This window comes from Taudactylus pleione, unplaced genomic scaffold (assembly GCF_031769625.1).
Source record: "Taudactylus pleione unplaced genomic scaffold, aTauple2 ptg000393l, whole genome shotgun sequence".
NCBI lineage: Eukaryota > Metazoa > Chordata > Amphibia > Anura > Myobatrachidae > Taudactylus > Taudactylus pleione.
Genome location: NW_028284794.1, coordinates 717,924 through 732,788, shown reverse-complemented (window position 1 = coordinate 732,788; position 14,865 = coordinate 717,924). Strand labels below are relative to the sequence as shown.

The 14,865-nt window shown below is 44.6% G+C and overlaps 1 protein-coding gene across 1 annotated transcript in view; it reads left to right on the top strand.

Moving 5' to 3' along the window:
* The window catches only part of LOC148506831 (sialic acid-binding Ig-like lectin 12), a 112,506-nt gene extending 100,202 nt beyond the window's left edge, over positions 1-12,304 (top strand). The window contains exons 6-10 of the mRNA XM_088446079.1: positions 4,915-5,016; positions 6,614-6,641; positions 6,743-6,804; positions 6,889-6,923; positions 10,888-12,304. Of these exons, the coding sequence (XP_088302205.1) occupies positions 4,915-5,016; positions 6,614-6,641; positions 6,743-6,804; positions 6,889-6,923; positions 10,888-11,010 (350 nt within the window). The 3' untranslated portion in view covers positions 11,011-12,304. The remainder of the gene's footprint in view (positions 1-4,914; positions 5,017-6,613; positions 6,642-6,742; positions 6,805-6,888; positions 6,924-10,887) is intronic.
* Positions 12,305-14,865: the final 2,561 nt, after the last annotated feature.

The window sequence follows — 14,865 nt, the reverse complement described above, 5'->3', positions numbered from 1 at the left end:
ATAGACTTCAATGGGTAATCACCGGCTACGAGATCTCACAGCCTGGCGATTGCTGCACTGTGCCGGGATGTATGCGCACATGTGGGCAAATCGTGGCAATGATGACATGACCATGCATTATTTCCCATTGAACGCACACCTCAGGCCTGGTCTACTTCTATAATCTGCACCTCATCACAAAGCCACAGCTGTATCACTCCACAAGAGTAAACAATATCATCTCTAAGAGTAGATACACTGAACACAGAAAAGAAGCACATCACTGCATCACTGACAGACATAGACATCACTGCATCACTGACAGACACAGATATCACTGCATCACTGACAGACATATACATCACTGCCTCACTGACAGCAGCACATCACTGCCTCACTGACAATGGCACATCACTGCCTCACTGACAACGGCACATCACTGCCTCACTGACAGACATAGACATCACTACCTCACTGACAGATATACACATCACTGCCTCACTGACAGCAGCACATCACTGCCTCTCTGACAGACATAAACATCACTGCCTCTCTGACAGACATACACATCACTGCCTCTCTGACAGACATACACATCACTGCCTCACTGACAGACATACACATCACTGCCTCACTGACATACATTCACATCACTGCCTCACTGACAGATATACACATCACTGCCTCACTGACAATATCACATCACTGTCTCACTGACAGACATAAACATCACAGCCTCACTGACAGACACACACATCACTGCCTCACTGACATACATTCACATCACTGCCTCACTGACAGCAACACATCTCTGCCTAACTGACAGACATACACATCCCTGCCTCCCTGACAGACATACACATCACTGCCTCACTGACAGCAGCACATCCCTACTTCACTAACAGCAGCACATCACTGCCTCACTGACAGACATACACATCACTGCCTCACTGACAATATCACATCACTGTCTCACTGACAGACATAAACATCACAGCCTCACTGACAGACACACACATCACTGCCTCACTGACATACATTCACATCACTGCCTCACTGACAGCAGCACATCACTGCCTCACTAACAGATATACACATCACTGCCTCACTGACAGGAATACACATCACTGCCTCACTAACAGCAGCACATCACTCCCTCACTGACAGACATACACATCATAGCCTCACTGACAGGAATACACATCACTGCCTCACTGACAGACATACACAACACTGCCTCACTGACATACATTCACATCACTGCCTCACTGACAGCAACACATCTCTGCCTAACTGACAGACATACACATCCCTGCCTCCCTGACAGACATACACATCCCTGCCTCCCTGACAGACATGCACATCACTGCCTCCCTGACAGACATACACAACACTGCCTCCCTGACAGACATACACATCACTGCCTCCCTGACAGCAGCACATCCCTGCCTCTCTGACAGACATACACATCACTGCCTCACTGACAGACATACACATCATTGCGTCACTGACAGACACACACATCACTGCATCACTGACAGACATACACATCACTGCTTCACTGACAGAAGCACCTCACTGACAGCAGCACATCCCTGCCTCACTGACAGACACACACATCAAGACCTCACTGACAGACATACACATCCCTGCCTCACTGACAGCAGCACATCCCTGCCTCACTGACGTCACATCCCTGCCTCACTGACAGCATCACATCACTGCCTCACTGACAGCAGCACATCCCTGCCTCACTGACGTCACATCCCTGCCTCACTGACAGCATCACATCATTGCCTCACTGACAGCATCACATCACTACCTCACTGACAGCAGCGCATCCCTGCCTCACTGACAGCAGCGCATCCCTGCCTCACTGACAGCAGCGCTTCCCTGCCTCACTGACAGCATCACATCCCTGCCTCACTGACAGCAGCACATCACTGCCTCACTGACAGCAGCACATCCCTGCCTCACTGACAGCAGCACATCCCTGCCTCACTGACAGAAGCACATCCCTGCCTCACTGACAGCAGCACATCACTGCTTCACTGACAGCAGCTCATCCCTGCCTCACTGACAGCATCACATCCCTGCCTCACTGACAGCATCACATCCCTGCCTCACTGACAGCATCACATCCCTGCCTCACTGACAGCATCACATCCCTGCCTCACTGACAGCAGCACATCCCTGCCTCACTGACAGCAGCACATCCCTGCCTCACTGACAGCAGCATATCCCTGCCTCACTGACAGCAGCACATCCCTGCCTCACTGACAGCAGCACATCCCTGCCTCACTGACAGCAGCACATCCCTGCCTCACTGACAGCAGCACATCCCTGCCTCACTGACAGCAGCACATCCCTGCCTCACTGACAGCAGCACATCCCTACCTCACTGACAGCAGCACATCCCTGCCTCACTGACAGCAGCACATCACTGACAGCAGCACATCACTGACGCACTGACAGACACACATATAACTGCCTCACTGACAGCAGTGCATCCCTGTCTCACATTACTGCCTCACTGACAGACCTACACATTACTGCCTCACTGACAGACCTACACATTACTGCCTCACTGACAGACATACACATTACTGCCTCACTGACAGCAGCACATCACTGCATCACTGACAGCAGCACATCCCCACCTCATTTACAGCAGCACGTCACTGCTCACTGACAGCAGCACATACCTGTATCATTGACAGCAGCACATCACCGACAGCAGCACATCACTGCCTCACTGACAGCAGCACATCACTGCCTCACTGACAGCAGCACATCACCGACAGCAGCACATCACTGCCTCACTGACAGACATACACATCATTGCGTCACTGACAGACACACACATCACTGCATCACTGACAGACATACACATCACTGCTTCACTGACAGAAGCACCTCACTGACAGCAGCACATCCCTGCCTCACTGACAGACACACACATCAAGACCTCACTGACAGACATACACATCCCTGCCTCACTGACAGCAGCACATCCCTGCCTCACTGACGTCACATCCCTGCCTCACTGACGTCACATCCCTGCCTCACTGACAGCATCACATCACTGCCTCACTGACAGCAGCACATCCCTGCCTCACTGACGTCACATCCCTGCCTCACTGACAGCATCACATCACTGCCTCACTGACAGCATCACATCACTACCTCACTGACAGCAGCGCATCCCTGCCTCACTGACAGCAGCGCATCCCTGCCTCACTGACAGCAGCGCTTCCCTGCCTCACTGACAGCATCACATCCCTGCCTCACTGACAGCATCACATCCCTGCCTCACTGACAGCAGCACATCCCTGCCTCACTGACAGCAGCACATCCCTGCCTCACTGACAGCAGCACATCCCTGCCTCACTGACAGCAGCACATCCCTGCTTCACTGACAGCAGCACATCCCTGCCTCACTGACAGCAGCTCATCCCTGCCTCACTGACAGCATCACATCCCTGCCTCACTGACAGCATCACATCACTGCCTCACTGACAGCAGCACATCCCTGCCTCACTGACGGCAGCACATCCCTGCCTCACTGACGGCAGCACATCCCTGCCTCACTGACGGCAGCACATCCCTGCCTCACTGACAGCAGCACATCCCTGCCTCACTGACAGCAGCACATCCCTACCTCACTGACAGCAGCACATCCCTGCCTCACTGACAGCAGCACATCACTGACAGCAGCACATCACTGACGCACTGACAGACACACATATAACTGCCTCACTGATAGCAGTGCATCCCTGTCTCACATCACTGCCTCACTGACAGACCTACACATTACTGCCTCACTGACAGACATACACATCACTGCATCACTGACAGCAGCACATCCCCACCTCATTTACAGCAGCACGTCACTGCTCACTGACAGCAGCACATACCTGTATCATTGACAGCAGCACATCACCGACAGCAGCACATCACTGCCTCACTGACAGCAGCACATCACTGCCTCACTGACAGCAGCACATCACTGCCTCACTGACAGCAGCACATCACTGCCTCACTGACAGCAGCACATCACTGCCTCACTGACAGCAGCACATCACTGCCTCACTGACAGCAGCACATCACCACCACACTTACAGCAGCACGTCCCTGCTCACTGACAGCTGCACATCTCCACCTCACTGACAGCAGCAGATCACTAACAGCAGCACATCACTGCTTCACTTACAGACATTCACATTTATAAAAGAAAAAAAAAATCAAAAAATGTCCAATTTATTTTATAACTCAATGGACCTAACATTAGTCCTTTTCAAAGAACTTGAACAGGACTTACCTGAGCAGCCACTTCAGAATGCAGTACAGCAAACAGTGAGCAGACATGCCAGCCCTGACCCTGAGAAAGTATTTAGCACTTCCTGCCAGTACAATTAACTGTACAACACACGCTTTCTTTCCTAAAGAACCACTCTTACAGTGACATTAGTCATTAATGTTCAACTGTTTTAGTCACTTACACTGTTATCCAGTTATATGTTTATTCATTAAACAATAATTCAAATTATACAGCCTATTCTGATCTAATTTTTCCTCCTATTCTGTATCTGTGTCACCCTGCATCATCTCCACATAGAACTATTGTGCTACAATAGGGACCATTGTATAAGATAGATATAGCACTCTAGGATGTGTGGTCACACTCTGATGTACTTAGGCATTGGGTGGTTGAGCGCACCAAAGCGTGCATATATCAGAGCATGACTGCACACCCAACAGTGCTATATCTATTACATACAAGTGCACACACACACATTATATATATATATATATATATATATATATATATATACAATATGTGTACCTATGATTGTACATTTCTGTTTCAAATGCACAATATGGAATTGTTTAATTACACATCTGTTCATCTGATTTTTTCTTATTGCTTTACAGCTAAGGATCCTCTGGATTACATCCCATTGATTATTATTATAGCTGTCATCCTGCTCATTGTGATTATTCTGTGCATTATACTCTTTTTCCTGAAGAAAAAAGGTGAGTTAGTGCAATAATAGAAATTAAAGGAGTCAGGAAAATTTGTTGGGCTTGCTGAGTCTGTCACTTCCCCTGCAGTGTGGCACACTGACATACATGGAAGGGTCATAACAAATTATATGGAAGTATATAACAATTATTTTAATTTACATATATACAGATATTATGTTAAACATATATATGCTCCTTTCTGTTCCATGTAATTATATATAAATTAAAGCATCAGTAATTATGTTTCTAGAAACTGTTATATTTGGACATATGTGGAACTGCAATGGGGATAATTTATGCCCCAAGTTTTGCTAACATCTATATTGGAAGCAGGAAGAAAGACTTCATATATTTAAATACTTCATCATATTAAAACTGTACATAAATTACATAGTGATATCTGGAGTTCTAATGAGTTCAACCACTTTTAAAGTTTTATTAATACAGATTATTGTACATGTTAAATTTTGCATTTCTAGAATATGAGGTATGTTTACTAAAGGACGGTTTTGCATTTTCGTTGGTTTACCAGCAGGATTGCGTTTTGCTAATACAGAAAAGACCAAACTGCCAGAAACCTGCTGGGTTGCAGACTTTAGAATACCATAGAACATCAAAGCACCACCAATGTGTTTTGCATTCAGTATAGAAACCACAGGTTTCCTAACCAGCAGCTTTAGAAACCACTGCAAAGCCACTGACATACAGTACTGGCCAAAATAAATGATTAGCTAACGAAAGGCGAGATGGTGTGTGCAAACTCCCAGCAATGGACTATTGCTGACTCAAGGGCCACATTTTCCTCATATGAAAAATGTTCATTTCTAACCGGTTTTAGTTTTATCAGGCAGGCTATCGTCCCCTGCCTCCTGCACCTGTCCTCTTCCCCACTTCCCTCTCCATCTAAAGACTTCTGTATCAGATACAAAAATAGGGCAAACAAACACAGACAAAGACAATCTAATAACAACAATACACCTACAGAAACTCCACTCACACACAAATAAACAATGACAAGCATTAAAATAAAAGAGACAAAAAAAAAGAAACATAACAATACAACAGTAAAAATACAAGAGAACATTACTTACAATGACAATTGCAAATATATTTCTCTAATGCTTCCTCCAAACTCTAACCCTAGCAAATTCAACTCTCCCCCCAAAAAAAATTGGTGCTTGGGGCATCTTATAAGATGTTTGTGATGTCTAAAGAGCATGTGGAATATACTGTATGAAAACAAATACAAGAGCTCCATGAAGTGTCTATTGGTTAGTTTTTGTTGGTTTTTAATCAGTGTCCAGCTTTGTTTGACTGCGGACTTCATTGGACTCAATTGGAAACAAGTAAACTGATGGTTGAACGCACCAAGGCATGCATATTTTTTTTATATTCTTTTATATATTCAAAACCATCGATGGCAGTTTTCACAACAAAGCTAAAACCAGTGCTTAGTAAATACTGTATTTGCCACCATTAGCGATACCCATCAGTAGAGAAATTATGCTAAAATTGCTGCTTACAGTAGTTAGTAGTTAGATAATAAACTTTGTAATAATAAATAACTGTGTAGTGATTTAATGATAACTTGTAAATTTGTTTTCAGGAATTATTTGCCGGAAAGAAAGAGGATTGTGAGTATATCTGTAATACTGACTTATCTCCCATCCTGCTATTCCCTATCATTTAAAATAATCCATATATTTACATTACTATTGTTTCTCTGTGTCTCCAGGGAAGACATGAATTACATCACCTCTGACTATGCTACACAACCCAACAATAACTCTCTAAACAGTATGTATAGGATATACGGCTGATATAATGAGACAGTAATACCTGCGGCTCTGTAATAATAATGTACTTTTTCTTGTCACCCAGTGCCAATGTCAAGTGTTGAACCAACTGGTCAAGAGGTGAGAACTACTAACATATAAAGCAGAATTTAATGTGAATTTAATGTGACTATGCAACTGTATCAAAATAATGAATGTTATTGTTTATCCAAGTGTTGCAATGTAATAATCGTACATGTTAACTCATGTGGCAGAGTGAATTACTTACCATGTGCCTTTTAATTAGGGATGTGCAGATTCGGGTAGGTTTGAATTTTCCCGCCAAATTCTGATTTTTCCCGCCAAAAATCGGGTCTCAGAAAGAAGCAAAACATCATCTTTTCTGGACAAACATCATCATTTATGAACTTTTGTCCAGGAATAATGATGATTGTCCATGAAAGATGATGTTTTGCCTCTTTCTAAGACCAAATTTTTGGTGGAAAAAATCCAAACTTGGTGGGAAAATTCAAACCTATCCGAGCCTGCACATTCCTACTTTAAAGGAGATTTAGCTCTAATTTCAGGCAGGGGACAGGATGGATGCAGCTAAGCAGAGCACCTGGACTAATCAGCTCTAAATAGGGCCTGATTCAGACTTGTATGGAAACTCAATGATTTGTGTACAAGTCTGATGGCGGCAGGCTGTGCATGCATATGACCCATTCTGCGTATGTGAGTGCCCACTAAGCTGCAGCATGATTAACATGCTGTGGCCATTTGGAGGCTGGACTGGGGCTGCAACGCTGACTGTTTTACAAAACAATAGCGTGTCACGCCCATTTTGTAGACATGCTGAGGTCCAGGTCCGCATCTTTCTGAGGTCATTCTTAGGCTTACTCAGATGGTCGATGGCTGCGACTGATGGTCATGACGGTGATGCTACATCGTCAGATGCGACACACAGATCTGCGATGTCGGCAAGAGGCTTCGTTTATCCTCAGCCGCCTCTTACTGCATTCGAAAATTATAGCATCTTAGTATATTAGTGTCTATCTCTGAATCACCCCAATGGTATGCAGTCAGGAAGCCGACCGTCGAAATACCAACGGCCGGCTTCCCGACTGTTATATCCCGGCAAGGTACTAATGATAGGCGTCGAAATCCTGATGCCTATCATTAGCCCTATGCTGCGAGACCGACACCTTGCATACCGAGTGAATGGAAGCTGGGTGGCGGCAGCGGACAGCCACGGGGGGGTTATGTTAGGGGCTCCTGGGTGGGACTTAGGGTTAGGCACCCCCCTGGGAGGGTTAGGGTTAGGCTAGGGGAAGGGGGGTTAGGGATAGGCATCCCCAGGGGGGAGGTCAGGTCTATGCACCCCCCATGGGAGGGTTAGGTTCAGGGTGCGGGGACGGGGGGTTAGGTTTAGGCACCCGTAGGGGGAGGTTAGGGTTAGGCACTTGTGGGGAGGTTAAGGTTAGGCACCCCTAAGGGAGGGTTAGGGTTAGGGGGAGAAAAGGTTAGGGATAGATTAGATACTTACCCTTTCGGGATATGGTCCTTTCTAGCTTCCGGGGTCGGTATTACATCCGCCAAGGCTGAAGTCCCTCGGGATATAATACCGATTCCCTCCCCAGTAGCACATCAGGGACCTACCAGCCTCATGAGAAGGAAAGACATGGACTTAATACCAGCAAATTCCGATAGAGCTGGAGTGGAGTTCAGCCTTTAAATAGGTGCTGGTTACTGAGTGCAGGGCAAACAATGATGGGTCATCTGGCCGATCCATTGAACTACACTGAAGTGTCAGGAGTCATTGGATAGGTGTCTAGGCCAAGGTGAATATTTGCTCCTTTTCTTGCTTTGCCCCCAATTCTGATCAGCCCCTGTTAGTTTATGTGGATGTTGTCTGCCACCCTCACAAATAAAACACAGTGCTACAACCAGTGTTACATTGTGAGCACTATCCTGAATGTGTCTGCGTCATCCACAATTGGGAGGGTTTTAGCAATTGTGCCCACAAGAGCCAGGAATGTTGTGTCCTTGCACATAGAATAGTGCTAAGTGATATTTTATATTAGTACATCGTATGTTCCATTAAGGAGTTTTATATCTCCATGACAGATCATATTTACTTTCATACTATGAATCATTTACACTGGGGTGATTCAGCAATGGACAGAATTGCAAAGCTGCACACAGGCCATAGAACATATGATGTATACACACAGGCTATAGATATATGATGTATGCACGCAGGCTATAGATATATGATGTATGCACACAGGCCATAGATATATGATGTATGCACGCAGGCTATAGATATATGATGTATGCACGCAGGCTATAGATATATGATGTATACACGCAGGCTATAGATATATGATGTATGCACGCAGGCTATAGATATATGATGTATGCATGCAGGCTATAGATATATGATGTATACACGCAGGCTATAGATATATGATGTATACACGCAGGCTATACATATATGATGTATGCATGCAGACTATAGATATATGATGTATGCACGCAGGCCATAGACATATGATGTATGCATACAGGCTATAGATATATGATGTATACATGCAGGCTGGCAGCTTTGCAGTTCTGCCCTTGCTAATATGCAAATACAGTTGGAGGTGTATGACACCCCCTGCTGCATTTGTGATCACAGCACTGCGACCAAGGTCGCAGCCAGGGATTACCATTGAGACCATCGGTGCTCGATGGTCACAATGGTGGATGGAGCCAGCCAGCTGCATAAGCCTCAGCATGCTAAGGCTGGCCAGCTGCCTCCCTGGCCTTGCCACTCCCTGAACACGGGGCAAACGCTCCCATTTCCAGGAACGCCAACCGACCCCGCTCCACCCTTTTAAATGCCTCTGCCTTCCAATCAGGCAGAGGCACAGAAGGGGCTGCATACAATTATACAGGACCCAGTCGGCTCAGTCACAGAGTGGGTCCTGCGCATGCAGAGATTCCTAATAATCAGGTGTTTGCGTGCAATGCTGAATCAGCCCCACTGACTGAATTATCTAATCTACCCTGAAGAACGTTCCAGTGTTTTTGCCACATGTTGTCGCTAATGGTACCCCAAACTTTCTGGGTTTCGGAACAGTATATTAGGCTGACAGTAACTATGACAAAATTCATAATGTCTACACACAGCCTGCATATCGTATTTCCAGAGACTTGTTCTACTTATGTGTTTTATTATGTAGTTTTACCATAATGAAGTTAGAGTTTTTTTTTCTTTTATTTATTTAGGGTGGGGGGTAAATGGGGGGGTAAATGGTGATTATATTTTCCACTATTAGGAAAGAAAATGCTCTGCCGATCTATATCCAAGAGAGCTAGGAACATCATGATCATAGTGAACACAGAGTCATTCTCACTAGAATTCCAAGGAGTGGCAAATAATGGCATATAATGTGTTCCTTCATTAAGAACCCAACTGTGAGGTCACCTCTGTCTTCTAATTCGGCACCACACCTATCACTATACAGTATGTTACATAAAACTCTTGACTTCACATGAAACAGAATATTGCCCCGTTCATTGGAGGTGGTTGTAGCCCTGGGGACTGACTTTAGCATCTCAAACATTTGCTAACAGGTAGTTACCCCTAGAAAAGGGGAAGTATAGTCACTGCTCAAGCTGGATTGGTGTATTAAAAGTTGCTGTACACTAGCCAACAGGTAAAGGGGGCTAGCGTTAGTTTAGTCATCAGATTGGTGGAAGGAGGGTTTCTGAAAACTATAGAAGGTTCCATATGATTTCGTTTGCTCAATTTTTTCATTGGATTGACACTATCCCCCATCATGGGATGTCTGCTGAAGTATATGCACCAGAATGGTAAGATTCTCCACTCTAGAAACCATATAGTAGTAGGAACTATTCAGAACACTAGCCAATCCATTGGGTGCAAACTGGGTTTGAATCACTTCTGATGGCTCTGGGATATTTCACAAGAGCTGAAAGCTGTCACTGCCAACATAATACTTGTTTCCACATTCTACCCTGTGTAATACTAGTGTAACATAAAGTGTAGTCCAACATTGGGCAGAAACAATGTTTTTTTTTTTTTCTGTTGCAGGATACAGGGGGTGTTGTCTATGCCCATTTGAATGTCACATCACTCCAAGGCAATCGGAGTAGAGAGAACAACCGAGACGCTGACTCGCAGGTTCTATACGCAGCTGTCAGGCCTATACACTGATCCGGTTGTATATATTTAACCTCTTGTTCATACAAGGGTATGAAAATAAAACATTGGACTGGTTTGAAAAAAACCAGGCAAGGATAGGACCTACTGATAGTAGGCCAAGGAGCCACTCTATTTAATTTAAGGACTTTGATTTCCTGTTCCTTAGTATTGTTTTCCAAGTTCTATTATTAAATCTGCGCTCTCATTAAGGATTTTCATTGTTGCTATGAGTTTATCGTATGAGCAGAGATGAGCGAGTCCATGTGACTAGTGATGGTTTGCTTGGACAAAACTTTTTGTTGAGCAGCTTAATAGCTTTATATGTCACCAGTCTGTGCCAATTGTGGGGTGTCCTTTAATCACATAGCAATGAATGGCCCATGCAGAGTTGTTCGAAAAACTGGTGAAAATTTCTTTAGAAAAAGCACATTGGAAAATGTCATAAGGGGAACATGATTTAACTGTTCAATGAAGCGCCACAAAACCTGCAATGCCAGGAAATGTGGAGTCACTTAAGAAAGAAGTAGAGCCTGAATACAGGGCCTGGTTCAGCAAGGATCACAATTGCTGAGCTGCCTAAAGGCGGTCACAAACCCCATGTCGGGAAACAGAAGTCATTGCCACCTCCTCCCCGTCAATCAATGCCAGTCTACTGCCAGTCTGCGTGCAGGATCACAGACCCGTTCTGCACATGCTCAGAATGGGTCAGGCATCTGCGCAGATCCCCGAACATCAGGAATCTGCGTTCAGCAATGCACTAGGGTGCACTACAAAATAAGGACTACAGACCACTGTGAACAACAGAAAATCTTATGGATCTATTGAGATGATATCATAGACCTTATGTAAAAAATGTATATACTATAAAAGAATACACCAAATAAATGATAGTTCTTGACTTTCATATGAGTCTGGTAATAATAATATATAATTTTTATTATACTTCTTATACTGATGTTATCTAATGCTGCAAATTCCATATATAGCCAGATATAAAATGGTCTCCTATTAGTAGAGCAAATAAGAAATGGCCACATATACAGTATTAAGGATTCTTAATAATAGTCATCATAAATATATTGACTGAATAAACGTTATATGGTGATCTGGAATTAAATACAGTAATTTCTTAGGAGTTAATTTCATTAGGAGTGAAGTTGACATTAAAGATTTATCCTATTATCCATCCTTTATAAAGTGCAGATGTATGGAAATATAAGTGGGGTTTCTGCTTCTGTTATACCATTAAGATATTTGTTATGTATTATACTACTGTATATCATATTATTCTTATCTTTCTATTTTGTCTACCTTAAGCATTGTGACTTTTCACTATATTAAAATCCATTTAACAATGTTCTGTGTTTGTGTTCTTAATTTATTCATGTGCAAGTTACTCTTGGTAATTTTTAAATATTAAATAACTGAAATATAGGGAATTGTTTTGTTAACAAGAACATGATGAATCTAACCCATCAATGCTACTTAGGTCCAGTTGTTTGCCATGTGTAGCACCTGACTTAACAGTCCAGTCAAGTGCCAGGAAATTTCAAATTATTCCAAGAAAGAGGTAGAACTTGGGAAAAGACCAATTTGAACAACTTAGGGCCTGATTCAGCAAGGATCACTATTCTACTTATATGCACGCAACGCAGTTGCTAATATCAGCGGTTATATGTAAATAATTGCATTTGCATTGCGATTGCAGCCTGACATAAGGACGCCCACTTCCCCTTACTCACATCCGTATACTAGGGCAACATAGCAAAACAATCGGTAACATCAAAACCATATGCACAGTTAGGGCAGGTCAGACCTCACTCAGAAATTGCTTCCTTCTGTGTATGCTATGAGTCCTCAGGTGGCATCTGGTATTGCAGTGGCTAATTTATGCATGCCCCTGAAATAGCGTTGAGATGCACTGGCACACCTGCGTTCACCCTGCCACCCCCCCCCCACCACCACCCACAAACAGCACTTCCTGTCTATCACTCAGCCATGGGTTTGCGTATCCTCTGAGATCGCAGTCCCGACTGCAGCGTCTGGTTCACGCATGTGCACTGCGATGAATACACATGCGCACAGCAAATTAATCGTCCGATTGTGATCATATAAGCAACTGTGGGCCGGATTCAGAGCCGGACGCTCTGAACGAGCGCCCGTTCTGAATCAGGGCGTTTTTGTTTTTTTTGTGCGTCCTCCTGGACGCTCGCATAGCTGTGGGTTACCACCCACAGCTTATGCGAGCGTCCATGTTGATGGTCGCGATGGTCAAGATCATCGTGACCATCGGGCTTGCGACGAGACCCTTGCGGTAGGGTCTCGTCTGCTGCAAGCCCTGGAGTGCTTTTGGCTCTATCAGGGGCAAAAGCACTCCCACTGACATCACTAGTGATGTCAGTGGGGCCGGACCCAGACGATAGGCATTCCAATGGGAACGCCTCCGTCTGGGCAGCCACGCCCCCGGCACAATCACCATCGACAGCATGCCCCCTTTGGTGTGAGACCCTTAACGATGGCTTGGCCGTCGTTATTTGGGACTCGCGCATGCGCACTTGGGCAACATCGACCCGCTTGCGAGCGCTCGCGAGCGGGTCTGAATCAGGCCCTGTGTTCCTTACTGAATCAGGCCCTTAGATCATATTGATCTATTAAGGTGGCATCATAGATCTTCTAAGGAATAGAAGAAAATATAATCCAAGTGAATACATCCAATTTTTCAGATTGACATTAATCTGCTAAATCAAAAAAGACACCTGTGGATTGATGGACTCAAAACCAGTCTAGCAAAACAACGACATGAGATTACATTCTTACACATAGCAATATCACCATTTTATTTGCACCCTCTTCAACCCAGTAAATCAATGTAGCAGACCAGAAACCAAGCAACTAAAATATACATATGCTGTTTAATCTAAAATGGTGGCTGATATGAAAAGGAAGGTCTTCATATTCGCACGGAAATTACATTTACTAAACACGCTATCTAATTTAAACTAAAATGTCGAAAACACACAAGATCCAACCTATTACCAGAAATGATGTTTTGCCAGGTTTTGAGATTGGATTCTTAAAGGCAGAACTGAAAATCAACTTGGTTCTACACGGATCCCCAATATTTGGTTTTCTCATATCCTTCCAACCCCAAAAATATTCATCTCTAGCTTTAAATGAAATGTATTTGGAATTTCAAAAGCTACACTATTTCCCACAACTGTATTTCTGACTAGACTAATATCCATGTACTCAGGAGCTTATTCAGACCCGCTCGCTAGGCTGCGCTTGCTCGCAACCATCATGGGGCGGATATGCAAATGCTGCGATCGCACGGCCAGGCTATAGGATGCCCTTTATGTCTTAGAGAGCAACAGCTGAGTGATCGCACAACCGATGTAATGACGGCCACTTTTCTTACTTGGCACACGTCATCTCCATGAAGTGTATGATTAACCAGTAACATCGAGAGACATCAAAGCTGCCTGCAACCCTTGAGGTAGACCCTAACCAGTTGCAAGCACTGTGATCACTGTAGTGTGAGATACAAGCAGGTGACGTGTACAATGACGCTGCCATGCTAATTATGCATGCCCAAAGAATGCAGTTTTGGCTCACAGATGTGCCTGCGTTCGCTCATCCACTCCCCCGTTTTCCAGGACCTTCCCCTGTTACCACCCACAAACGGCGCTGTCTGTCACTCAAAGTAACACTCTATTTGGGGGCTATGATCTTTAATTTCCCAATCGCACAGACTGGTTCACGCATGCATATTTTTCCGCATATGCATGTGCAGACGGGCGACAATCGCCCAGAGCAAGCGATCGTGGCTTAGAGAGCGTGTCTGTATCAGGTCCTCAGTGCACACCC